This window comes from Phyllobates terribilis, unplaced genomic scaffold (assembly GCF_046119375.1).
Source record: "Phyllobates terribilis strain yellow unplaced genomic scaffold, ASM4611937v1 Scaffold_12__6_contigs__length_324123572, whole genome shotgun sequence".
NCBI lineage: Eukaryota > Metazoa > Chordata > Amphibia > Anura > Dendrobatidae > Phyllobates > Phyllobates terribilis.
The window spans coordinates 42,584-70,329 of NW_027362772.1; the positions used below are offsets into that span (position 1 = coordinate 42,584).

The window sequence follows — 27,746 nt, forward strand, 5'->3', positions numbered from 1 at the left end:
ACATGCGGATATTAAGCGATTCAATGTGCGGATGTACCCGGGTCTGGAGAAGAGGAGACTCTCCTCCAGACCCGGGTACCATAGTTCCTGTTAAAAAACAAAGAATTTAAAATAAAAAATAAACCTTATACTCACCTTCTGATGGCCCCCGGTCTCCTTAGTGATGCGTCCTGGCTCCCCGGTGGCTCGCGATGGTCTAAAAGGACCTTTCATGACGTCATTTAGTCATGTGACGGGTCGCATCGGATAAGGAGACCGGGGGCCATTGGAAGGTGAGTATAATGTTTTTTTAACTAACTTGGTCACACTATATAAAATCCGTGCCGGTTGCATGGATTTATATAGTGTGACCAAGTTGTCAAGCACTTTTCCATGTGATGCTAAAATCGCTTGGAAAGCGCTTGACAACCCGCATGCAAAATCGTATGTGCAAAACGCGTGACAAACGCTTGTCCCTGGCTGAAAAAAATGCATGTAAAATCCACATGCCAGGGAGATACAGAAACGTTCAGGAAAAAACCGGAGCATTTCTGCATCGTGGGCACATAGCCTTAGAGTGCCGCTGTGCAGGCAAAGACTGCATCCCCCTCTTTCTGAGAATCAGTGGGCTTGAAGGGGTACGGCCCCCCATCAGTTATAAAGCCATGTCATGTCATCAATCATATGAGTGTTATGTGGCAATGGCATTGTCTTGACAGCCAAGGATCCTACTGAAGGCCTCCATGTCTTCCATGATTGTACAACTATGAAGCCCATCCCATAACTGGGATTAATATCAGATTGGTCATTTTACTCTACACTGTAGCGGTAAAGCCATTGGATGTTTTCGGTGACCTGAGCCTGAAAAGTTAAATTCTCCCGTTACATCATTTTTGGCTTCACCACATCTGTTCGTGTTAAAACTAAAAAAAATATCTTCTAGAAATCCTATCGAGTGGATGATGGAATGAAAAAGAAGAAAAAAGATGAAGCGGCAGAATCTCTGGAGTTTATTTTATTCACATTGCCTCACCAAGAAAAGTAATAAAAAGATCAGAAAATATTTATAAAAACTACAGCTCTAACTGCAAAAAAAGCCCAGATACAACGAATCTACTGAAAAAAAGCCCAGATACAACGAATCTACTGGGAAAAAAAGCCCAGATACAACGAATCTACTGGGAAAAAAAGCCCAGATACAACGAATCTACTGGAAAAAAAGCCCAGATACAACGAATCTACTGGAAAAAAAGCCCAGATACAACGAATCTACTGGGAAAAAAGCCCAGATACAACGAATCTACTGGGAAAAAAGCCCAGATACAACGAATCTACTGGGAAAAAAGCCCAGATACAACGAATCTACTGGGAAAAAAAGCCCAGATACAACGAATCTACTGGAAAAAAAGCCCAGATACAACGAATCTACTGGGAAAAAAAGCCCAGATACAATGAATCTACTGGGAAAAAAGCCCAGATACAACGAATCTACTGGGAAAAAAAGCCCAGATACAACGAATCTACTGGGAAAAAAGCCCAGATACAACGAATCTACTGGGAAAAAAGCCCAGATACAACGAATCTACTGGGAAAAAAGCCCAGATACAACGAATCTACTGGGAAAAAAAGCCCAGATACAACGAATCTACTGGAAAAAAAGCCCAGATACAACGAATCTACTGGGAAAAAAAGCCCAGATACAATGAATCTACTGGGAAAAAAGCCCAGATACAACGAATCTACTGGGAAAAAAAGCCCAGATACAACGAATCTACTGGGAAAAAAGCCCAGATACAACGAATCTATTGGAAAAAAAGCCCAGATACAACGAGTCTACTGGGAAAAAAGCCCAGATACAACGAATCTACTGGGAAAAAAGCCCAGATACAACGAATCTATTGGAAAAAAAGCCCAGATACAACGAATCTACTGGGAAAAAAAGCCCAGATACAACGAATCTACTGGGAAAAAAGCCCAGATACAACGAATCTATTGGAAAAAAAGCCCAGATACAACGAATCTACTGGGAAAAAAAGCCCAGATACAACGAATCTACTGGAAAAAAAGCCCAGATACAACGAATCTACTGGAAAAAAAAGCCCAGATACAACGAATCTACTGGAAAAAAAGCCCAGATACAACGAATCTACTGGGAAAAAAAGCCCAGATACAACGAATCTACTGGAAAAAAAGCCCAGATACAACGAATCTACTGGGAAAAAAAGCCCAGATACAACGAATCTACTGGGAAAAAAAGCCCAGATACAACGAATCTACTGGGAAAAAAAGCCCAGATACAACGAATCTACTGGAAAAAAAGCCCAGATACAACGAATCTACTGGAAAAAAAAGCCCAGATACAACGAATCTACTGGGAAAAAAGCCCAGATACAACGAATCTACTGGGAAAAAAAGCCCAGATACAACGAATCTACTGGAAAAAAAGCCCAGATACAACAAATCTACTGGAAAAAAAGCCCAGATACAACGAATCTACTGGGAAAAAAGCCCAGATACAACGAATCTACTGGGAAAAAAACCCAGATACAACGAATCTACTGGGAAAAAAAGCCCAGTTACAACGAATCTACTGGGAAAAAAAGCCCAGATACAACGAATCTACTGGTAAAAAAAGCCCAGATACAACGAATCTACTGGAAAAAAAGCCCAGATACAACGAATCTACTGGAAAAAAAGCCCAGATACAACGAATCTACTGGGAAAAAAAGCCCAGATACAACGAATCTACTGGAAAAAAAGCCCAGATACAACGAATCTACTGGAAAAAAAGCCCAGATACAACGAATCTACTGGGAAAAAAAGCCCAGATACAACGAATCTACTGGGAAAAAAGCCCAGATACAACGAATCTACTGGAAAAAAAAGCCCAGATACAACGAATCTACTGGAAAAAAAAGTTTTATAGCTTTTAGAAGGCAAGGATAAAAACAAATTGTAAAAGTGAAGATTATCCCACATGCACTTTGTCACCCAAGGATCTGCATAAACTGCAGCCGGCCCATCTCAGCACCACTTCTTTTGTTTGTGCTTTTTCCTTATTGCTTTCTGTGTCTTTTTAAAAGGGTTTTTCCATCATTTTTTTAAAGTAATTTTTTCCGATATCCAAAGCATTTAAAATTGTGTACGACCCTGTGCCGGATATAATAGAGCGACATTTTATCACACTAGGAATATTCTTATAGTGCCACTAGATGGCGCTCTAATCCTGCATGCAGTACTGATGCTCCTGTCTGCTGCTTTCTAGGAATATACATGGATGTTTGGTGCCCAGGAGAGAGCAGAGCTGAAAGGGGATTCTGTTATTAAAGCAAATAAAATGCCAATATTGTGTTATGGAAAGTTCTGCAAATTAAAATACAATTTTGTGTTTTTATTGCCATTCAATACTAATCTGTTGTGGCCGCACGATGGTTCTCAGCTGGTTACAGTGCGATTAGCAGAGCTCTCTGATGTGGTATTTAGGCTCTGGGAAGTTATAACATATATGTTGATAGATCCAAAATAGTTTTACATCCAAAATTCAGTGCTGACTAATGTCACAGCATTTCTGACTTAAATGAATGTAACTAGATGAAATACTATTTTGCTGCATGCAGCCACCACCAGGGGGAGCTGTTGACATGTGATTATGTACAGCTAGTATTGGACCCAACCGCAGCAGTAGAAGTCTGTCTCCAGTGAGCGCCCTCTAGTGCCAGCTGTATATAGCTGTAGTGAACTCATGCAGTGCTGGGTCTCAGAGCCGTTGCTACCTTCTTTTATGGTAGATTTGTACCTGATATTCAATGTAGAATTTGATGAATCTGCACTAATTGTGAATATATATTACTCTCATTGCTTCTAAGATATGCTGGGCAAGTAGGTTATCTAATGGCTGGGATGAAGGACGCACAGGAAGCACAAATAGGAGACACTCTGCATTTACTGAAGCAGCCAGTGGCTCTGCCCGGCTTTAAGCCTGCGAAACCCATGGTGTTTGCAGGTGAGTTGAACCCTAATACAAATTAAATGGTCGCTGTACTTGATCTCATTCGATAGATAATGTGCAAAATCCCTTTATAAAGTTCAATTAAGTTGGAGTTACTTTTCAGGGGTTAGATAACCTAAAAGTGTCGGCCGGTAGGGTCTCCCTTCTGTCTAAGTGTAATTTGTCTCTAGCAGCAGAAACCCCCCTATATGGATTACCGGAAGTGGGGCTTGGCCTTCGTCTCTCTGCTCCTGCCTGTCAAACTGTATATGCAGGCATAACAGAGATGCAGCCTTTCAGTTAATTGCAGGCATCTCATTAAGCAATGGCGGAAGCAATACGTGCTGAGTAATGAGAGAAGGGATGTCCCAGGACCTATAGTGCTGACAGAATGCTGATAAAGAGCAATCGTCCACTTCAAAAGAGTGGATGGCAAGTTACAGAGCATGTGTATTGGTACTGTTCCAGGACATACTGTTTTATCTACAGTCCATTTAGAATCAAAACTCTGTTCTACATAATATTGTACATGGAACAGAGTATTATGCCAATGTAACTGCAACACGCATCGAAGTCAAAATCTCGGCAGAATTACACCTATAGCCCCTCAGACTATGCAAAACACCAATTGAGCTTTAACAACTTCAGCTCAAGTGCTCAAAAACTGTGTAACGGGGTCAGAAAGCTATTGTACAGTATACAGTATATATTTTATTAGTGTAATATTAAAACCTGTATTACAAGAGCACTTAGTTCAAGATTCAGCCTCCAGATGGCGTGACATCAGAGATTAGACCCATCTGCAAGAGCGTCCTCAACAATGAATATATAGTCAATCACAGGGACTAGACGTGTAATGGATCAGTACAACAGTATAACGAGTGTTGTGTAGAGATGAGTGAACCCGAACTGTAAAGTTTGGGGTTCATACCGGACACCTAGTGTCCAATGCTGAACTCCGAACACTGACAAGTCCGTTTTAAGAGTGAGAGACCTCCTAGCCCTTACTACGACCATTTTACAGCATCAAAGTTTGTGTCTCCATTGACTTCTATGGGGTTCGGGTTCAAGTTCTGGTACCCGAACCAAACTTTGGACTAAAGTTTGGTCGAAACCGAACATCCACGGGGTTCGCACATCCCTAGTGTAGTGTAAATTCTACGTATTTTGCGCCTGAGTACCAATAATGAGGAGATCCTTACCCATTATGTGCCTGCCACTCTCCTAAACACGCGTTTCACTTTTTTAGCTTCTTCAGAGGGTCACAGAGTATACCAAACACTGCCCCCCGGGCACCAGATGTAACCCACTGTATCAATTCCTTTAAGGCTAAAGTTACAGCTATAGAATAGATTGACCTTGACAATTCAAGTGCTTTCTTGTGGGAAGTATGTGCACCCCCCGATCATTTCAGTGGAGAGCGACCATTCCCAGCCAACTCTATTGAGAATCCATGACCGGCACAGGCGCTGTACCCTCGCCTGTCACACTTTAGTAATCCTACTAATTCCTTGTAACGGCCAGGAACGCCTCCATGATTGGATTAGGAACGGTGATCACAGAGTAGATAAATGCCAGAGAACCTTTATTCTGCAGCCGCATTTTTCGTCCCATTAGACTCGGCCTATTTTACAGAAGCCGAGATAATTGAGGAGAGATGTAAGGAAGGAACCTCACGATCCTCCAGGACTAGTCAGCTCAGAGCCGTGACGTGTGGACAAGGTTTTTCTACATTGTGGGGAATTTAGGGAGCGCTGCAGCAAGGGGGTTGGTAATGACACGCCACCGTGACACATAATGCATGGACTGTCTCCTCTCATTTGTTCTTTGAAGCTTGTTTTTCTCGTGAGTGATGCTCGGCGCATGAGAAAAGCCCAAACAATTAACATCAAAAGGGTTTTCTGCGATTTGTAAAATCCTGCGCCCCGCTGATCCCCCGCTGCGGCTCCCCATAGGTGGATTATAATGAGGGCAATCCGGGCTACCGCCCGGGGCCTCCGGTCTCTATGGCCGGATTGCCCTCATTATATGTGCAGCCCCGCGGCACATACCGGACCACTCCCCCAGCAGCGGTGCACAGCCGCTGCTTCTTCTTCGGCCGGGCCAGCACTGCAGCAGTTAACTTCCCTCTGCTGGCCCGGCGGTGTCTCCTAGCTGTGACGTCACGCAGTGCGCGCCCGGCCTGCACTGCTACTTACCACCAGAGAGGAGCAGGAGCCAGGAGGACTGGAGCCAAGCCGGGGGATGGTGAGTGTGTGTGTGTGTGTGTGTGAGTCTGTCTGTGTGTATGTATGTATGTGTGTGCAGGCAGATATCATTGTGTGATGTCGGTTTATATGTATTTTTGTGTTTCAAATGTGTTTATGCGTGTATGTATATGTCTGTATATGTTTGTGTGTGTGCGTGACTGCGTGCGGCCTCCTGCTGAGTATAGATGGCACTGCGTGGCCTCCTGCTGAGTATAGATGGCACTGCGTGGCCAGGACGCATCGGATAAAGACACCGGGGGCCATCAGAAGGTAAGTATAATTTTTTATTTTATTCTTTTTTTACAGATTCTATGGTACCCTGGTCCGGAGGAGAGTCTCCTTTCCTCCAAACCCGGGTACCATCCGCACATTGAAACTCATGGAATCTGCATGTACAGATGCAGTGATGCGGATTCCATGTGTTCCAATGCAAGTCAATGGCGGCGAAAGCGCCGCGCTTCCGCAAAATAATTGTTAGTGCTGCGGATTTTTCCGCAATGATAATCCGCAGCGGAAATTTCCGCAGCATGTGCACAGCACATGCGGATTATCATTGGGGAACATGGCAGACCTTCTACCAAGCGTTTTTTAAGCGTTTCTGCAGCGGAATTGCCGCTGCGGAAAAGCTTAAAAAACGCGTAGTGAGCACACAGCCTAAAAAAAATTATTATAATTAATATTGTGCCAAATTAATTTCACGTGAACTATCACATGATCTATCACAGGGGATCATGTGACATGTCATACATACAGGTATGTGTGCATGTGTGTGTGTGTGGGGGGGAAGGGGCCGTGCCTTCTAAACTGCCCGGGGTACTTGCTACTCTAAAGGCCCTGTCACACATAACGAGATCGCTAGCGAGATCGTTACTACGTCACAGTTTTGAGATCGCTGGAGAGATCGTTCGGGAGCCGTCAAACATGTATAACTTGCCAACGATTTCGGCCGCCCCAGCGATCTAACTAACGATCTCGTTGGTCGCTGGGACGCTGTCACACAGCAGCTATTTCAACGATCCACACTCAACGATACACACTTTGAGGGACTGTACTGTGACAGAAAGGCGTACATAAAATTACCTTTCCGCGCCCACTCATCTTCGATTGGTGGACGCTACTGCGTTCTGATTGGCCGGGGGTTTTTAAAAAGGCGACGTTGGGGCAATTCCGCTCCCTTGTTCCTATCTGCGCTTTGCTTTCGGATCGTAGCAGTGTTCTCCGGGCAAGTTTCGTCCATCTGGGATTTGTTGAAGCCTTGTCAGCGTCCTGATTTTTGGATCCTAGTTGCGTTCTACTGCTGTGATTCCATTCATTTGTGGATTTTCTTCAGCTGTGACTGAACATTGACTTTTGGGTTTTTCAGGCACTGTATTGCTTTGTTTCCACGGTAAGTTATTTTAGTGGATTTTTATCACACTCAATAAGTATATATTTGCTTATATATTGGAGGCCATTTTTAGTCAGCAAATGGTGTGTAGTACTTTTTACTTTGTTTGAAAATGTTTCATGTATGCTCACTGTATTGCTATCCTTTTCAGATGGCTTTCAAAAGTGAAGAGTTTGTGAGGGAAATGATTGACCTCTACCGCTCCCTGCCGTGCCTTTGGCAAATAAAATCAACAGACTACTGCAATAGAGAGAAAAAGAGGGAGGCCTACCAGCAATTGATTTCCCTCTTTAAAAGGCATGGCCCCAACGAGAAGGTGGATGAAGAGCTGGTGAAGAGAAAGATCCAGGGTCTACGTACCGTATATAAGAAAGAACTCAACCGGGTGGAGAAATCAAAGAAGTCAGGTACCGGCACAGATGAGGTTTATGTGCCGACATTATGGTATTATGATTTGCTTGCCTTCACCCGTGACCAGGAGCTACCTCGGCGAATGGTGTGTACGATACGGCAGACCCCGGAAGAAGACCCCGACATACGGACTGACTCCCCTGTTGAAGATGTAAGTACCTTCTTTGCTTCCCTGTAAATAGCATTTATACTTTCAATGTACATGCCATAGTTTAGCCGCCCCTCATATTTGTTTTTTAGTGCACGTGTACCCATGCTGGTCATAACATACCTGCTGGATGTTGTAACCAAATCTTAACTTTATTTTTGTGTTCCCACAGCACCATTGGCAAGATGACGACATCTCGGCTACGGAACGTGGTATGGAGGAGGCGAGTGTTATGTCAAGGAATGAGGAACCTATGGCATCGGTGAATGAAGACCCTATGGCCTCTACAAGTGAAGACCTTGTGCCTCGGCGACAGAGAAAATCAAGGAAAAGAAAGGCCAGCTTGCCGCCATCGCCAGATCTAGTATCTCTGGCGAACAAGATTCTACTTCTGCAGACCCAGGCCAAGCGGGACAGCTTTGCAACATATGCTGGCGAGAGACTACAGAGGCTGGATGACCGACAGAGGGCGCATGCAGAAAGGGTCATGTTTGAGACTTTAAATAAAGCGGCAGCCGGTGAACTTAATGAAACGTCTACTGTACATACTCTGATTGACCCTGGCCATTTTCAACAACATTCTTGGACCCATAGGCCGGACCCACTTCACAGCACACCAGTGCAGAGGATCCGGCGTCCACAAAGCCTTGCCCCCCCCCCCACAGTATCCCATGTGTTCTGATTCTTTTGTTTCCCCCAGGCACGGATACACAAATACAGGTAATCGATATGAAGAACTATAGTGATGTTTCATTTCAATTTTTTTTTATCATTTTGTAAATATTGTTAATTTAATACTTATTTAAATTGTTAAAATTGTTTATATTTTTGTTTGTTTATAAAAACAAGGTTTATTGTCCTCTTTTTTAACTTTACCCCTGCCCTCTGATCTCACCCTGATTGAAATAAAAATGTTTTTTGGTTGCCTTATTTTCTGCTTTACCTCTTCCCGAGGGTGGGACCCCTCACCCCTGCCCTCCGATCCCTTCCCAATCTCCGTTCCCTCCCCTCCATTGTCTACCGTCTATTCCCATCCCTGCTCTCCGCTGGTGATCACCTCCTCCCCTTCTCCTCCTCCGGCTCCAGGCTTTATCACCTGTCTTCTGTCTTTTCCCTGTGTCCTCTGGTCTTCTTCACAGCTGGTTTTCTTCCCCTCCTCTTCCTACTTCCCTTCTTTTAGTCTTTGGGGTCATAGTCATGGTGCACGGTATGGCAATGATCTGCCATACCATGCACTATGAGTCTGACTCAGATTATAGGTTGTATATACTAGATTCTTGATAGGGCGTTGATCCAGGGAACTAGTCTGATTGCCGTATGTGGAGTCAGGAAGGAATTTTTTTTCCCAAAACGGAGCATGGGTTTTTTTTGCCTTCCTCTGGATCAACATGTTAGGTCTTCCTTATAGTTTTCATACTATGTTCCTATTCTTTCCTCTTCTCTCTTCTTCTTGAATTAGCTGGCATCTGTGAAAGCCGACTTCAGACGGCTTTCCTGCCCCCACACAACTTCAGCTAATAATATCAATAAGTAGGCGGCAATGAAAGCCGACTTCAGACGGCTTTCCTGCCCCTACACTACTTCAGCTGATAACATCAATTAGTAGACAGCTATTAAAGCCGACTTCAGACGGCTTTCCTGCCCCCACACAACTTCAGCTGATAATATCAATAAGTAGGCGGCAATGAAAGCCGACTTCAGACGGCTTTCCTGCCCCTACACTACTTCAGCTGATAACATCAATTAGTAGACAGCTATTAAAGCCGACTTCAGACGGCTTTCATGCCCCCACACAACTTCAGCTGATAACATCAATTTGCAGGCGGCTATTAAAGCCGACTTCAGACGGCTTTCCTGCCCCTACACAACTTCAGCTGATAACATCAATAAGCAGGAGGGTGTGAAAGCCGACTTTGGAGTGGGCTTTACTGCCCCTGCACTGCTTGTTTTAGGCAGTATCACACAGGATAGGATTAGATACACAACCCGTCAGGCAGTATCACACAGGATAGGATTAGATACACAACCCTTTAGGCAGTATCACACAGGATAGGATTAGATACACAACCCGTCAGGCAGTATCACACAGGATAGGATTAGATACACAACTCTTTAGGCAGTATCACACAGGATAGGATTAGATACACAACCCGTCAGGCAGTATCACACAGGATAGGATTAGATACACAACACGTCAGGCAGTATCACACAGGATAGGATTAGATACACAACTCTTTAGGCAGTATCACACAGGATAGGATTAGATACACAACCCTTTAGGCAGTATCATACAGGATAGGATTAGATACACAACCCGTCAGGCAGTATCACACAGGATAGGATTAGATACACAACCCTTTAGGCAGTATCACATAGGATAGGATTAGATACACAACCCGTCAGGCAGTATCACACAGGATAGGATTAGATACACAACTCTTTAGGCAGTATCACACAGGATAGGATTAGATACACAACCCTTTAGGCCGTATCATACAGGATAGGATTAGATACACAACCCGTCAGGCAGTATCACACAGGATAGGATTAGATACACAACCCTTTAGGCAGTATCATACAGGATAGGATTAGATACACAACCCGTCAGGCAGTATCACACAGGATAGGATTAGATACACAACCCGTCAGGCAGTATCACACAGGATAGGATTAGATGTAACAAAGTGTAGACAATAGTGGATATAAACTAATTTTTTTTTATAAAAATATAAAAAATATAACCAACCAAATAATATCAACTACATAACAAAAAATAAGTTATTGGCTGCCGTGACGGTCATGGGCTGCCACAAATCTTGCCAGCATCACTCCGTGCTGGTGGATCTCTTCACTCAGTCTCCGTTGTGACGCCAGGAGATCTTGTAGTGTTGGGATTTCTACGGAGGTAATAGTTAAACTTAAAAGTCCAATAATTCTGTACATTCATCAAATTAAGGCTATGTGCCCACGATGCACCACTCCCGGGTACCATCCGCACATTAGAACGCGCTAATTACGCAAGTACAGATGCAGTATTGCGGAATTGGCGCATTATAATGCAAGTCAATGGCGGCGCAAAAAAACCACCTTATGCAAAATAATTGGTAGTGCTGCGTTTTTTTCCGCAATGATAATGTGCAGCGGAAATTTCCGCAGCATGTGCACAGCACATGCGGATTATCATTGGGGAACATGGCAGACCTTCTACCATGCGCTTTTAATGCGTTTCCACAGCAGCAAAAACGCTGCAGAAACACCTTAAAAAACGCATCGTGGGCACACAGCCTATCAGGTACATGTTTGGTATTTAACACTTACGGTTTTCAGGTTGCTCGGATGATGACGAGCTTAAGGACCACCCGGATCCCCTGGCACCACCGGCTAGAGAAAGACACAACACTTAATAGTACATGACAGCCCTATACTTTCCAAGTTGTATGGACCGTATTTTATGTCAAAGCATTACCGAAAGATGAAGCTGCACCTATATCACGGAGTGATGCTGGCGAGCTGGCAGAGGAATGCTGCTGGGGCTCCAGGGCTGGAGGTGACTCCCTTGGGGGCTCTGGGGCTGCAGGCGCTGGAAAACAAATAACATTAGATACCTAAGGTGATTGCAGTTGTAACTAATGTGCTGCCATATATTGTGTTAACATATTTTAAAACCACTCACCACGGCGGGGCAGGGTCCGTGACCGGATGCTGACGATTCGGTCGGCAGACCTATATTTCAGGTCCGCCAGCTTTTTACGGATTTGTGTAGCAGAGCGCTGCACCCCAAATCTCCGGACCAGGCCCCGACCGATCCTCTGCAGCACCGCCTGTTTATGGAGCACTGGATGCTCAGAGTGCACATGGCACTCATAATCAAGTGCATCCAGGTGCTCCACAAGGTAGCACACCTCAGCGTCACCCCAAGGAGATGCCCTGACCCTGGATGCCATAATGCTCTTAATAAGCTAGGCCGCAACTACGTCGTTAGACCCGCCCACGACGCATGAACGTCGGTAACCACGCCCACGACGCATGAACGTCGCCAATAAACCCGCGGTTTATTAGAGAACCCTATTGTGACTTGAATTATTAGCGTGTCGGACTAGAGACGCTGTATTGATAATGCGACGTCTGTAGAACGCAGCAGTGTCTCTATTGTGACGGTCACACAGGAATACTGGTGTTTAGGTGGTTTTATGTAGAAATATGTATCTATATTTTTATGTAGGTATGCATACTTCTGTGTCTGTGAGTATGTGTGTGTATATCTGGTTATCTGTATATAAGTGTGGATATGGGTGTAGATTTTTATGTATCTGAATATGTATGTGTATATGGATGTGTATATGGATGTATACATACGAGTACAACAGTGGCGTACCACCATTGGTGGCAGGCCACATAACTGCTATGGGGCCCGTGGCCGTAGGGGGCCCGTGAGCCAGCGGACCCCATAGCAGTCTCCCCCATTCTGGAGTAGTAAGTATGTATTTATATATTTTTGTAAATCAGTCAGTACTGATAATACTGGAGGACTGGGGCTGCCTTTTACCCTATGGGGGGCTGCATTATACTGTGTGCTCTCCCATCCTGGTATACAGGGCTGCGGAGTCGATAAGCCAAACCGACTACTCAATTTCCATTACTCCGACTCCACCTCCCTCATACATGGCTCATGTGATACATTAGGGTCATTACACTGTGCATGTGGAGGCTAAAAAGGAGGAAGTCACCATCGGGGTATCATACTGTGTTAAGGGGGACACTTTTGTTGGCATCACATTTTTATGGGGCTATGAAAGAGTAATTTAGGAGTTCAGAAAGGAAGAAAGGCTGGAAGGTTGTGGGATCTGCTCTTCTGTGTCCCCAACAATTATTTTCTTTTTTTTTTTTTTTTTTTTGTGGGGGGGGGTCCCAATTATAACTTCTGCTATGAGCTCCCATGATTCCTATGTCCGCCCCTGGAGTACACGTATGTGTATACGGGCCCTTACTATTGAAACAATGATAAACAAATCTTTTGCAAAGTTAAACACAGTTTATTACACAAATCAATACAAAACTGAAAGTAGTGTATAATTGTCAGTAGTTGCCCACTATAAGTTCTGATGTTGCCAAGTAACAGCACCAGGACCGTTAAAATACTGGCAGTAGTTGTCGCGGCTGGTTTTCGCATCCTGGGTGTTTCTGCCATATCCCACTGGTTGAAGGCCTGCAATTGCAGGATCGTTTGAACGCCATTCACCGAGCTCCACTTCCCCATTGGCTAGGTCCACAGAGTCCACGAAGCTAGGCGGACAGTACGTAATTGCATCACGTCGACGAAGAAAGTTGTGAAGTGTGCAACAGGCCAAAACAACAGAGTCTATTGATGTAAGCTTCATGTTAATTGGCGTGTGAAAAACTCTGAAGCGGTTGGCCATGATACCGAAGGCATTTTCAACAACACGACGTGCCCTTGACAAACGATAATTGAAAATTCTTCTTTCCTGGGTAAGACTTTTTTGGGGGAACGGTTTAATAAGATTGGGATGAAGTGGGAAGGCTTCATCGCCGACAAAAACAAAATTAAGGTTACCTGTAGTCTCTGAGTTGGGAGGCAAGTGTAGGTCACAGTTGTCCAATCGCTCTCCAAAAAGTGTGTGCTCTAAAACACCACCATCAGAAACCCTGCCGTTCATGCCAACATCTACATTTATAAATTCGTAATTGGCATTAACAAGGGCCATCATGATGATGCTGAAATAGCCATTATAATTATAAAAATAGGATCCGCTATTTGGTGGCTGAGTGATTCGGACATGTTTCCCGTCCAAAGCCCCACCACAGTTAGGGAACTGCCACAGCTGCTCAAAATCAGAGGCAATCTTTTTCCATTCCTCCTCCGTGTTGGGAAACTGTATGTAACTACGTAGACTGTGGTAAATTGCATTACATGTCTCCGGGATTAGAACACTGAGCATGGGCCTGGAAATGGCTGCAGAAAAATGCAAGTCTTGGAGTGAGCGTCCGGTGGCCAGGAATCTCAGTGTGACTGCCAATCTTTCATCTGCCGGAATGGCAGCACGCATCGCTGTATCCTTCCGTTGAATACGTGGCGTAACTCGTTCCAATAACTCTTTAAAAGATTCCTCTGACATCCTCAGATAGTTGCGGAAATCATGAGGATTCTTCTCCTGAAGCTCTCTTACAAGTTGCATGTGGGACAATTCAGACCTCTTCTGCAGCCACTCTCTGGTCCACATGCGACGCTTTCGTTTGGAACGCCTCTGTAGCTCTCGTGCCTCATCTTGACGCCGAGCTTCCTCAACCAGCAATGCAGCAACCACAATAGCACACTGCCCGTCGTCCATGATGTGCAAACTGCAAACATAACATGAAAAGATGAGAACACTTTCAACAAAACAATTAACACAAGTATTGAAACTGTATATAAAAAATATCATGGAAAACCATATTCCATTCTGTTAGTGAGCATGACAGAAAATGCGCTATGTGGGTGCATGTGCATGAGACCCCTAAAATATCTGCCCATGCAAAAGCATACATATATATATATACAAATAGAAGCCAAGCCCTCCCTCCCTGAAAAGCAAAGATAACAGATAATTAGTAAATGTGATAAAAGAATAAAAATGGAAACGCATCTGAGACCTCAAACAATACCTACCTTACTAAAGATGTCTGATATGTTCAAAGCGGAGTCACAGCTGGAGAACGCTGCAATGATCCGCAAAAATCAGCACTAGTCCAATGAACGGATATTAGCAGCCCGGAGAACTCTGGTAGGATCTGCAATAAAGCACGAGGTCAGAAACAAAGGACGGAATCGCTATTCTGTTGCCTTCTTTATGCGCGTCCGGAAATGAGAACGCCGTAGCGACCACCAATCGGGGACGAGGGGCGCGGAATAGTCCAATTTATACACGCCTACGTGTCTCAGTTCTGAATCGCTGGACGAGGTCGTTGGCTAGGTGTCAAATACAGCGATGCACACTGCCCAGCGGGAGTGCAACGACCCAGGAATGGTCCAGGGAGCTTTGTAACGATCAACGATCTCGCAGCAGGGGCCTGATCGTTGGTACCGGTCAAACGTAGCGAGATCGCTAGCGATGTCGCTGTTGCGTCACAAAACCCGTGACGTATCAACGATCTCGCTAGCGATCTCGTTATGTGTGACAGGGCCTTTAGGCTGCATTCTCACATTTGTGTGAAATGTCCGTGTGCTGCCAGATCTTTTTATCGGATGGTTCACGGACTCGTACAGTTTTATAGATCCATTCACACATCCATGAAAATCACGGATCTGAGAATGAGATCTAAGAGGGTCAGAGAATGTCCTGTTCTGATCCAATATTGAGGATTAGAATAGGACATGCTCAATGCATCAGTAAAATAGGGCAGCACACCGACCCTGCACACAGATGCAGGAATGTAGCCTTATTATGTATAGCACAGTCCCTTAGTATATAGTGCACTCACTTATTATGTATAGCGCCATCCTTAGTTCATAGAATCATAGAATGGTAGAGTTGGAAGGGACCTCCTGGGTCATCTGGTCCAACCCCCTGCTCAAAGCAGGATTCACTAGATCATCTCAGACAGATGTCTGTCCAGCCTCTGTTTGAAGACGTCCATTGAAGGGGAACTCACCACCTCTCGTGGCAGCCTGTTCCACTCATTAATCACCCTAACTGTCAAAAAGTTTTTTCTAATATCTAATCTTTGTCTCCTCCCATTTAGTTTCATCCCATTGCTTCTAGTCTTTCCTTGTGCAAATGAGAATAAAGATGATCCTTCTACAATGTGACAGCCCTTGACATATTTGTAGACAGCTATTAAGTCTCCTCTCAGTCTTCTTTTTTGCAAGCTAAACATTCCCAAATCCTGCAACCGTTCCTCATAGGACATGGTTTGCAGACCAGTCACCATTCTGGTCGCTCTTCTCTGAACTTGCTCCAGTTTGTCTATGTCTTTTTTAAAATGTGGTGCCCAAAACTGTACACAGTATTCCAGATGAGGTCTGACCAAAGAGGAGTAAAGACCGATAATGACTTCACGTGATCTAGACTGTATGCTTCTGTTAATACATCCCAGAATTGTATTTGCCTTTTTTGCTGCTGCATCACACTGTTGACTCATGTTCAGTCTATGATCTATTAGTATACCTAAGTCTTTTTCACATGTACTGTTGCTTAGCTCTATTCCTCCCATTCTGTATATGCTTTTTTCATTTTTATTGCCCAGATGTAGTACTTTGCATTTTTCCCTGTTAAAAACCATTCTGTTGGTTGCTGCCCACTGCTCCAGTTTATTTAGGTCTTTTTGAATCCTCTCTCTCTCTTCTCTAGTATTAGCTATCCCTCCTAGCTTTGTGTCATCAGCAAATTTAATCAGTTTACCCTCAATTCCTTCATCTAAATCATTGATAAAGATGTTGAACAATACAGGTCCCAGGACGGAGCCCTGTGGTACCCCACTTGAGACATTCATCCAGCTGGATGTGAAGCCATTTACAACCACCCTTTGAGTCCGATCACTAAGCCAGTTATGAATCCACCTAACAGTTGCCTGGTCCATTGCATACTTGGTCATTTTTTCAATAAGGATGGTGTGAGATACTTTGTCAAATGCTTTGCTGAAGTCAAGATATACTATATCTACAGCATTTCCCTGATCCACCCAGTCAGTGATTCTGTCATAGAAGGAAATTAAGTTAGTCTGACATGACTTGTTAGTTACAAACCCATGCTGACTCTGGTTAATCACTTCATTTTTATCCATGTACTTACATACATGTTGTTTAATAATTTGTTCAAAGATCTTTCCTGGTATAGAAGTCAGACTCACCGGCCTATAGTTCCCTGGGTCCACCTTCTTCCCCTTTTTGAAGATAGGAACAACATTTGCTCTTCTCCAGTCTTCTGGGACTTCTCCTGTTCTCCAAGAATTTTCAAAGATTATGGAGAGTGGTTCTAAAATTTCTTCTACAATCTCCTTCAGTACTCTGGGGTGTAATTCATCTGGACCTGGAGACTTGAACTCATTTATGTTAGCTAAATATTCCCTCACAATCTTTCTGTTTACTGATAACTTGGATTCCTCTATTCCTTTAAAAGGACAGTGAACATCAGTTGATGTTACATTTTCTTTCTGAGAGAAAACAGATGCAAAATAGGAATTAAAAAGTTCGGCCTTCTCAACATCCTCTCTTACCATTTCTCCATTTTCATCCTGTAAAAATCCTATAGCATCTTTGACTTTTCTTTTACTTTTGACATACCCCCAAAATCCTTTTTTATTGCTTTTGACATCTCTTGCAAGCCTTAATTCATTGTCAGCTTTAGCTAACCTGATACGTGCCCTGCAGGATCTGCAGACTGCATTATAATCTTCTTTAGATATGCCTCCCTCTTTCCATTTAATAAACATTTCTTTCTTTCTTTTTAGCATGTGTTTAAGTTCTGTGTTCATCCATCCTGGTTTCCTTAAATGCTTCCCATTCTTCCTACTTTTCGGGATTGTTAACGATTGTGCTTTGAGAATCTCATTTTTAAAAATTTCCCATCCTTCCTGGACATTTTTGTCCTTAAGGACATCCAGCCATTGGATCCCTCCTATTCTCTTTCTGAGTCTCTTAAAATCTGCCTTTCTAAAATCTAACCTTGAAGTTTGAGTCTTCACATGTCTTCCTCCTCTAGTTATCCAAAATTCTATAATAGCATGATCGCTGCCTCCTAGGGTCCCAGCCACCTTTACCTCCTCAACCATTTCCTCCCTGTTTATAAGAATTAGATCCAAAGTAGCAGATCCCCTTGTTTTCTCCCCTACCTTTTGGAAGATAAAGTTGTCAGCAAGAGAGGATAAGAATTTGCTTGACCTGTTAGTTTTACTTGAGAGAGATTCCCAACAAATGTCTGGATAGTTGAAATCTCCCATGACCACTACATCATATTTTTTGGAGAACTTGGTCATTTGATACATAAAGAGTTCATCCATATATTCAGCTTGCCCAGGTGGCCTGTAGTAAATGCCTACAATGGTGTCCTTTCTGTTGTTCTCTCCTTGTATTCTTACCCAAACAGTTTCCACAGAACTCCCAGTCTCTGAAGCTTCAATCTCTGTGCAGATATACGCTTTTCTAACATACAATGCAACACCTCCTCCTCGTTTATCAAGTCTGTTTCTTGCAAATAAGTTGTATCCTTTTAGCCTTTTATTCCAATCATGTGTATCGTCCCACCAAGTTTCAGTGATTCCAATGACATCATATTCCTTTTCCTGCATTAGTAGTTCCAATTCTCCTTGTTTGTTGCCCATGCTTTGTGCATTTGTATAAAAACATTTTAGTTTGTGATTGGTTTCTCTTCCTCCCATATTTTTATTATTTAGATTTTTTTGTCTTTGTTCTTCTTTTCCACTTCCAGTAGCAGAGATCTCAATAGTATTTGTCAGCTGTATGGCTTTTTCTGGCCTTTTGCTTCCCTTCCCACATTGTTCTAGTTTAAAGCTCTCCTGATGAGTGCAGCAAGGCAATTTCCAAATACATGTTTTCCAGTCTTCGTAAGGTGCACCCCATCTCTAGCAAGTAGTCCATCGTATAGGTAATTCATTCCGTGATCCAGAAATCCAAATCCTTGTTGACGGCACCATCGACGTAGCCAGTTGTTCACCTGTAGAATCTTATTCCACCTCATTGTTCCATGGCCATCCACTGGGAGGATGGATGAGAAGACCACCTGCGCTCCCAATTCTTTCACTTTCTTGCCCAAGTCTTCAAAGTCACTGCAGATGGTTTCCAGGTCCTTTCTTGCGGTGTCATTTGTCCCCACATGTATTAGCAGGAATGGGTAGTGATCTGTAGGTCTGAAGAGTCTTGATATCCTGTCAGACACATCTTTAATTTTTGCTCCTGGAAGACAGCACATTTCTCTTGAGGTTATGTCTGGTCTGCAGATAGCAGCCTCTGTTCCTCTTAACAGGGAATCCCCCATGACCACCACTCTCCGTTTTTTCTTCACAACATTCTTCTTTCTCCATCCAGGAGGATTCTGAGGGCTTACAAGGTTATTCATTGCTGGCAAAGTCTTATCTTGCTGTATTTCTTCATGGTTCTCCTGCGAGAGAGCCTGGTACTGGTTCCTGAGCAGTATAGGTGCTGACTGCCTCTCGATCCTCCTGCTTCTGTGGGTCACATGCTTCCATTCCTGTTTCCTCAGGTGCAGTTCGAATTTCTTCTCTTTCTGAATCATGAAGAGATAATTCTGCTCTGTCTAAGAACTCTTCACCTTCCTTAATGATTTTCAAGGTAGTTAACCTCTCTTCTAGATTTCGCAACTTTTCCTCCAACAGGGACACAAGCTTGCATTTCTGGCATGTGAAGTTTGGCTTTTCCACTGGCAAGTCTGTGAACATGTAGCAGGATATGCAGCTCACCAAATGGCTCCTGGACTCTTCCATGTTCTTACTGTTAATGTTCTGAAAACAGTGAAAAAAGCTTCAAAAAAAAGCTTCAAAATGCGCGCGCCGGTAGGCGCGCGGTTTACCGATGTCCTCTTTTCAGCTCCAACAGCCAAAATCCAGTGTTCTTTGAGCTCACGGAGACTCTTCACTTACCCCAAAATGCAGTGGGAATATGCAAATTATCTCCTCAGGACTCCTCCCCTGGTTTACCGATGTCCTCTTTTCAGCTCCAACAGCCAAAATCCAGTGTTCTTTGAGCTCACGGAGACTCTTCACTTACCCCAAAATGCAGTGGGAATATGCAAATTATCTCCTCAGGACTCCTCCCCTGGTTTACCGATGTCCTCTTTTCAGCTCCAACAGCCAAAATCCAGTGTTCTTTGAGCTCACGGAGACTCTTCACTTACCCCAAAATGCAGTGGGAATATGCAAATTATCTCCTCAGGACTCCTCCCCTGGTTTACCGATGTCCTCTTTTCAGCTCCAACAGCCAAAATCCAGTGTTCTTTGAGCTCACGGAGACTCTTCACTTACCCCAAAATGCAGTGGGAATATGCAAATTATCTCCTCAGGACTCCTCCCCTGGTTTACCGATGTCCTCTTTTCAGCTCCAACAGCCAAAATCCAGTGTTCTTTGAGCTCACGGAGACTCTTCACTTACCCCAAAATGCAGTGGGAATATGCAAATTATCTCCTCAGGACTCCTCCCCTGGTTTACCGATGTCCTCTTTTCAGCTCCAACAGCCAAAATCCAGTGTTCTTTGAGCTCACGGAGACTCTTCACTTACCCCAAAATGCAGTGGGAATATGCAAATTATCTCCTCAGGACTCCTCCCCTCGCCAGGTACCACTCCTGATCTCTGCAGGACAAGCAGGGTTAAATTCCTGCAGAGACCGGCCACGCCCCCTAAGGCCAAATGGAAAACTCCATGCTGTTGCAGCTGTGCAGAGGAGAGCTGCAAGAGGCAAACCTCAGCGAGCCGACCTGATGGGAGGAGACGCCGAACGCTGACGATGGAGAGTAGGACGACGCTGAGGAGGCACGTGAGTTACCGCTGTGACAGCACCCCCCTTACGCCCCACTGTTCTTTAGGCCAACCCGACGGAGAAACTGCTCAAAAATCGCAGGGGTGAGAACGATGCTGTCGGCAGGCTCCCAAGACCTTTCCTCAGGACCGAAACCCCTCCAATCAACTAGACAGGCAGGTGGGGAAAAATGCTGCATAGTGAAAATGGTTTAAAAAGTAGAAGTGTCTATTTTTATCAATTAACAAAATACAAAGTGAATGAACACAATACATCATCAAAGCATCAATTCTTCTGGATGCACTTACACAGTTTTGAAGGAACTCGACAGGGAGATTGTTCCGAACATCTTGGAGATCTAACCACAGATCCTATGTAGGCTTTCACAAAACCTTCTGTCTCTTCATGTAATCCCAGACAAACTTGATGTTGAGATCAGGGCTCTGTGGGGACAGATCATCACTTCCAGGACTCCTTTTTCTTCTTTATGCCCTTTACAGTTCTTAATGACATTGGCTGTATATTTGTGGTCGTTTTGCTGCTGCAGAATAATGTTGGAGGCAATCAGATTCCTCCCTGATTGAATTGTATGATGGAGTCCTTAATGCTGAAAAATACAGGCAGATAATTAGCCTTCAATCCTGACTAAATCCCTAACTCCATTTGCTAAATTGCATGGACCATCCACTGTGCTTCACTTGGCAATCAACCTCTGCCTTAACGAGACGCGCGTTCCAACAGTGCAGAGCAAATTCACACCACCTCCATACTGCGCAGCACAGCAATCAGGCAGTCTTCAAATTAATATGCCTTGAAGATCGCAGTCATACAGCTGAAGAGTGGTGGACAGCTCTCCAGGCTCAGTTTCAGCAATAGCTGTCTCCGCTGAACCTGGAGCCAGGGAAGGCCATGTACGATAATGGTGCCAACCTGTTTGCGGCTCTACGCCAAGGCGAACCCACACACGTGCTTTGCATGGCTCACGTCCTCAACCTGGTGGTACAGCGATTTCTCCGCCACTATCCCGGCCTGGATGAGCTGCTTCAGAAAGTCCGGAGGCTGTGTGCTCACTTCCGCCGTTCGCACCCCTCAGGTCATCGACTTGCATTGATACAGAGGTCTTTCTCCATGACAGTTAACAGGTTGATAGTGATGTGCCAACGCGGTGGAATTCCACTCTGCACATGTTGCAGCGACTGTGGCAGCAGCAACGAGCCCTGACGCAGTATGTCATGTCGTATAGCCTGTGCCAACGCAGTACGGACGTGGGGCATATCACGTTTACGGAGTGGGAACAGATTAAGGACCTCTGCACCCTTCTGCACAGTTTTGAAATGGCTATTATTAACCCCTTTACCCCCCAGGGTGGTTTGCACGTTAATGACCAGGCCAATGTTTACAATTTTGACCACTGTCACTTTAGGAGGTAATTACTCTGAAACGCTGATTATGAGATTGTTTTTTCGTGACATATTGTACTTCATGATAGTGGTAAAATTTCTTCAATATCACTTGCGTTTATTTGTGAAAAAATTGGAAATTTGCCGAAAAGTTTGAAAATTTCACAATTTTCAAAATTTTAATTTTTATTCCGTTAAATCAGAGAGATATGTCACACAAAAGAGTTAATAAATAACATTTCCCATATGTCTAATTTACATCAGCACAATTTTGGAACCAAAATTTTTTTTATTAGTGCGCTATAAGGGTTAAAAGTTGATCAGCGATTTCTAATTTTTCCAACAAAATTTACAAAACCTTTTTTTTTAGGGACCACATCACATTTGAAGTGACTTTGAGGGGCCTTTATGACAGAAAATACCCAAAAATGACACCATTCTAAAAGCTGCACCCCTCAAGGTGCTCAAAACCACATTCAAAAAGTTTATTAACCCTTCACGTGCTTCACAGGAATTTTTGGAATGGGGAAGAAAAAAATGAACATTTAACTTTTTTCACAAAAATGTTATTTTAGACCCCAATTTTTTTATTTTTGCAGGGGTAACAGGAAAAAATGGACCCCAAAATTTGTTGTGCAATTTCCCCTGAGTACGCAGATACCCCATACGTGGGGGAAAAATGCTGGGCGCACAGCATGGCTCAGAAGGGAAGGAGCGCCATTTGACTTTTTGAATGTAAAATTTGCTTGAATAATTAACGGACGCCATGTTGCGTTTGGAGAGCCCCTGATATGCCTAAACAGTGGAAACCCCCCACAAGTGACACCATTTCGGAAACTAGACCCCTCAAGAGTTTTATCAAGGGGTATGGTGTACATTTTGAACCCAAAGATACGACAGAATTTGATAACATTAGGTCAACATATTAAATAAGTTGTCATTAGTCTTGAGCGCAAGTGCTCGCTACTTGAGTTTGCATCGAGTACTCGGGTATGCACCAAGTATCGCGGGTGCTCGAATGACATGCTCGAGTCCCCGCCCCGCATGTTTCACGGTTGTTAGACACCCAAAAAAAACATGCGGGGATCGCTCGTGCATGGCAGGCGATCCCAGCAATGTTTTTTTTTGGCCACGAAGCATATGGGGCGGAGATTCAAGCATGTCACTCGAGCACCCGCGATACTCAGTGCATACCCGAGTACCCGATGCAAACTCAAGTAGCGAGCACTTGCGCTCAACACTGGTCGCCATATTATCTTTTTTTTTTTCTTTACTTTTGAAAAAAAAAAAACCCTAGCCCCAACCCTAATACAACCCCAACCCTAACCCTAGCACATCCGTAACCCTAGAGTTTATTTTTTTACACCATTCCTCGCGTGGTATAAGTGATTAGACTACTTTATTCTTCGGGTCGGTGTGATTACAGCAATACCAGATTCATATTGGGTTTTTATGACTGACAGCGGTCACACACTAAAAGACGCTTATTTTGCAAAGACTGATTTTTGGGAGGCAGAATAAACAAAAAGCAACAATTCAGGAATTGTTTTTTTGCGTTTTTTTTTATGCCATTCCACGTGTGGTAAAATTGATAATGCAGCGTTATTCTTCAGGTCAGTGCAATTTTTATATAGTTTTTTTTATGTTTTGCCGCTTTTACACAATAAAAACGATTTTCTAGAAAAAATATTTTTTGTGTCGCTTTATTCTGAGAGCTATAACTTTTTTTTTTTTTGGACAATGTTGCTGTGTGGTGGCTTGTTTTTTTGCGGGACAAGATGACTTTTTTAGCTGTACTATTTTTATTTACATTTGTCTTTTTGATCGCGTCTTATTCCATTTTTGTTTGGCGGTATGATGATAAAGCATTTTTTTTTTTTTTTTTTACTGTGTTCACTAAAGGGGTTAACTAGTGGGACAGTTTTATAGGTCCGGTCACGGCGATGCCAAATATGTGTACTTTTATTGGTTTATTTTTTTTTTCATAATAAATAAATATTATGGGTTCAATATATTTTTATTTTTTGGGGATTATTTTTTTCTTTTTTCTTTTTTTATATTTTTACAATTTAAAAAAATTTTTTTTTTTTCACTTTTCTACTTTTTTTTTAACTTTTACACATTGTCCCACTATGGGAGTTTCACTTTTTACAGCCTGATCGGCTGCATGGCATAGAGAGCAGCAGCTCTCTTTGTCATGCAGCCTGTCAGCGCTGCACACCGGTGAGACATTTGTCAAATGTGAACACTCCTGATTGGAACTCGATGTGCTGGGTTGGCTGTATTCGAAGAGGTTTTGGTCTTCTTTACAATAGTTCAACTCTAGTGAAATTAATTTTTTGGTGCAGATATTGTTCTCCACAAAAGGGGTACACAGACCTGATAAACTCAAAATTGGTATATAAAGCAGGCTACATCTCCGCTTAAAATTGTTTGGGACAGATATTGTTCTCCATACAGGGGGGGGGGGGGGGGGGGAGTTGAGTAAGAGTAGTTCCGTGACCCTCAACTGTACTGTACGGTCGGGGCAAGAAGAGGAGGAGGGTGACTCTGAAGGTGAGGAATAGGATAGCACATGGGATGATGAGGTTGTCCATCCAACTTGGTGTGAACCCAGAGGCACGCAGCTGAGTAGCTCATCCGAGGAGATGGAGGAGGAAGACGAGAAGGTTACGTTGCGTCCTATGGCGCAGACACAAAGTAATGCAAACACGAGGAGCACTGCATCCTTTGCAACAACTGTGGCAGTGACCGGCAGCAGTCGCTGGTCTGCAGCTCGCAGGGGCGGCAAAGGTTGCCTAGTCTGGGCTTTTTTTTTTTTTGAGACCGCAAAGGATGAGCCAGATCGCGTTATCTGCAAAGTTTGCGATAAAAAACTCGGTAGAGGGAAAAAGTGCTAATAATTTGACTACTACATGCATGAACCTTCACATATGCACACATGTGTTACGCTGGTAATCTTACCGCGCTAAAATGCGGACCTCAACAACCATCAGCTGCCCCATCAACCGCATCAGCTGCTTCTTCCTCCTCCTCCTCTGTTACCGTGCCAAGTATTGTCACGCAGGTCTCCCACCGCAGAACTTCTAGTTCTGTACCCGCTCCAGTCAGGCTGAAAGAGAGCCTGTCAGCTGTATCACAAGCAGACATGCCTGCTGTGTTTGTTTCACTGAGCACACCACGTTTCTCAATCCACCGTTACATCTGTACTTGCACCTCACTCACGGTCCAGCAGTTTGTCCGTTTCACCATACTCGGCCCTCTATCAGCACCACAGCCAGCCCTCAGTGCTGCATTTGTGGTCACGTAAAAGATTGTTTCCTCCCACACATGACAAAGCTAAGAGGTCGAACTCCACCATCTCCAAACTGTTGGCCACGCAAATGGTGGTGTCAGTCCCTAATTTTTTGAACTGTGAACACTGCTGTATGGCTGATTTTTTACTGAGGAGGTAACCGGAGAACCTGAAGGAAACCCCCACAAACACGGGGAGAACATACAAACTACTTGCAGATGTTGTCCTCTATCATCATGGAGTTAGCTCGTTGTGTAGGAGACCGACCACCACTGCTGTCTACCTTTTGACCATTGTGTTGAAGCTTGCAAGGTGTTATGGGTTTACCGTCACAGAGAGGAGCCAGAAGCGTCTGATTCCTCCCACTCCTGCAGTCATTAGAAGCCTTTCGCCTTCATATTAATCGGTGCAGGGGTTTATCTGCTCAGTTGTGAGCTCTTGGAAGCTTGCCGTGATTTAGGCTCTCAGCAGATTTGCTCCATGCATCTCCCCTACTGTGATAAAGCTGTACTCCAACACATCAGACTGTCGCCTACCATGGAAACCTTGAAAAGGAAGCTGAAGATCCACTTCTTCTGACAAGCGTACAATATGTGGTAACCCTCACTCCAGCGTACTTTTGCACAACCAGCTGTACCCTGACCTACTGTATCCTCAACCATCCCTTGCAGATTGTTTGTGCGCCCTCGCAGGCAGGGTCCTCTCTCCTCTTGTACCAGTCGGTGACCCCTTTTCACATGCAAAGCACCACGGAATAAATGTCGCTGCAATAGTAATAATAAATATAGTATTTGTACTCTGGCATCAATTGACCCACTTTCCTGGTGTCTACACCCTTAATTTGATGTGTTTTGACATCTTTTGGGCCAGAGTGAAGGTGTTGCATATGCTTTTTTTTTTGTCCCATCCCCCCCATTGAGCAGTATGGTGTTCGGAAATGTTCGGCGAATGTCTAAATATTCTATGAACATTTCCGAACCGAACATTGAAATGTTCGCTCATCTCTACTTGTTAGCTAATTAAAAAAAAAAAAAAAAAGATTGCTCTCAGTAGGAAAAAACAAGATAATCTTATAGTTATGATACCTTTTAATGGCTAACAAAAATAATAAAATAAACGATGTTACAAAGCAAGCTTCTTAGGTCTCTTCCTCAGGCATGGTATAACAAAATATCTGAAGAAACACAAATATATGCACAAAAAAAAGACAGAGGTATGGCATAATAAATGGAGATTTAACTAAACAAACAAACGGAGCTTAGAGCTGATGACACTGCTGGACATATTCCAACACTGAAGGGAAGGAATCCTGATATATCTTTCATCTGCTGCACTACGTTTCCTTGCTTGACCATTGCATCTACAGCACTTAACGTTGCCCATTTCTTGGTGTCCTCGATGTTGAGAAATACAGGCAGATTCTTATCCACCATTCAGTACCATTACGGAGGTGTCTGACTGGTGCCAAAATCATTCTGCAGCCGGACAACAACGATACAGGCAATGTCATTAAGAAAATACAGAATGAAGTACATACTACAGTACAGCAAAAGAACAAGTCAACCGAACATGCAGTGTACAACTAGGAGGGACCGATGTGCAAAGAAAATATCACGTATACCAAGTGCACTGCCATGAAATTGTACATTATGAAGGCCTGGGATCAAACAATTTTAATAATAAAAAAATAAAAATAAACTGCTCCCATTGGGGGCCCGGAAACAGAGAATGGGCCGGGGGTGAGACCCAGGAACAGTAAGAAGGGAAAAAATGCCGAACACTCCACCATACCACAAACTCTGCCACCAGATATGAGGATCGACGCTCTCACCCTTCCACCAGCCCCAAAAGAGTGCAGGCAGTTAGGAGTGACCCGGGCACTCCTCAAGGTCAAGAACCAAAAGGCAGGTTACAGGGTCCTCTGCGACAGGCTTCTCCATACTGTCATGTAGGAATTGAACCAACTTGGCCAGTAAGCCCAAAACTCTGGACAGTGTCACAGAAGGTGGAGGAACGTCCCCCGGCCCTTGCAGCACATGAGGCATACATCCAGGAACTGGCGCTGGACCCTACTCATCCTGGCTGTGGTGTAATATGTGCAATGTAGGATACAGAGTTGAGCCGCTCTCTCGGAATAGCTAGGAATTAGTTTGTCTAAGCTGTAGAAAATGGAAGGGTAAAGAAGATTTCACTTCAGAACATGAAATGGGTCACCAGCCACATAGACCTGACCCAGGTAAACCGAGCCTGCCTCTTCCCATAAAGGCCCTCACTCCAAATCTAATAATTCAATAAGAGTGCTGGTGACGCGCCCCTGGGCCTTCTGTGTCGTGCGGCATCGCGTGCACGGGGGCTTACCCGGAGCCGGACCAGATGGGGGTAGTAGTCTCGTGGCGGTGACCTGGT

General features: G+C 44.0%; 1 protein-coding gene across 1 annotated transcript; it reads left to right on the forward strand.

The window, feature by feature from the left end:
- Nucleotides 1-7,526: 7,526 nt before the first annotated feature.
- Nucleotides 7,527-8,882, forward strand: LOC141172916 (uncharacterized). The gene is made up of 2 exons (XM_073657533.1): nt 7,527-8,165; nt 8,335-8,882. The coding sequence occupies exons 1-2, from the start codon at nt 7,716-7,718 to the stop codon at nt 8,842-8,844; spliced, it is 960 nt and encodes a 319-aa protein (XP_073513634.1). The 5' UTR covers nt 7,527-7,715; the 3' UTR covers nt 8,845-8,882.
- The last annotated feature ends 18,864 nt before the right edge of the window (nt 8,883-27,746 follow it).

Coding starts and splice junctions, on each gene's coding strand:
- LOC141172916 (XM_073657533.1), top strand. CDS start 7,716: ATGTTTCATGTATGCTCACTGTATTGCTATCCTTTTCAGATGGCTTTC. Junction 8,166..8,334: donor CTGACTCCCCTGTTGAAGAT/GTAAGTACCTTC, acceptor GTGTTCCCACAG/CACCATTGGCAAGATGACGA.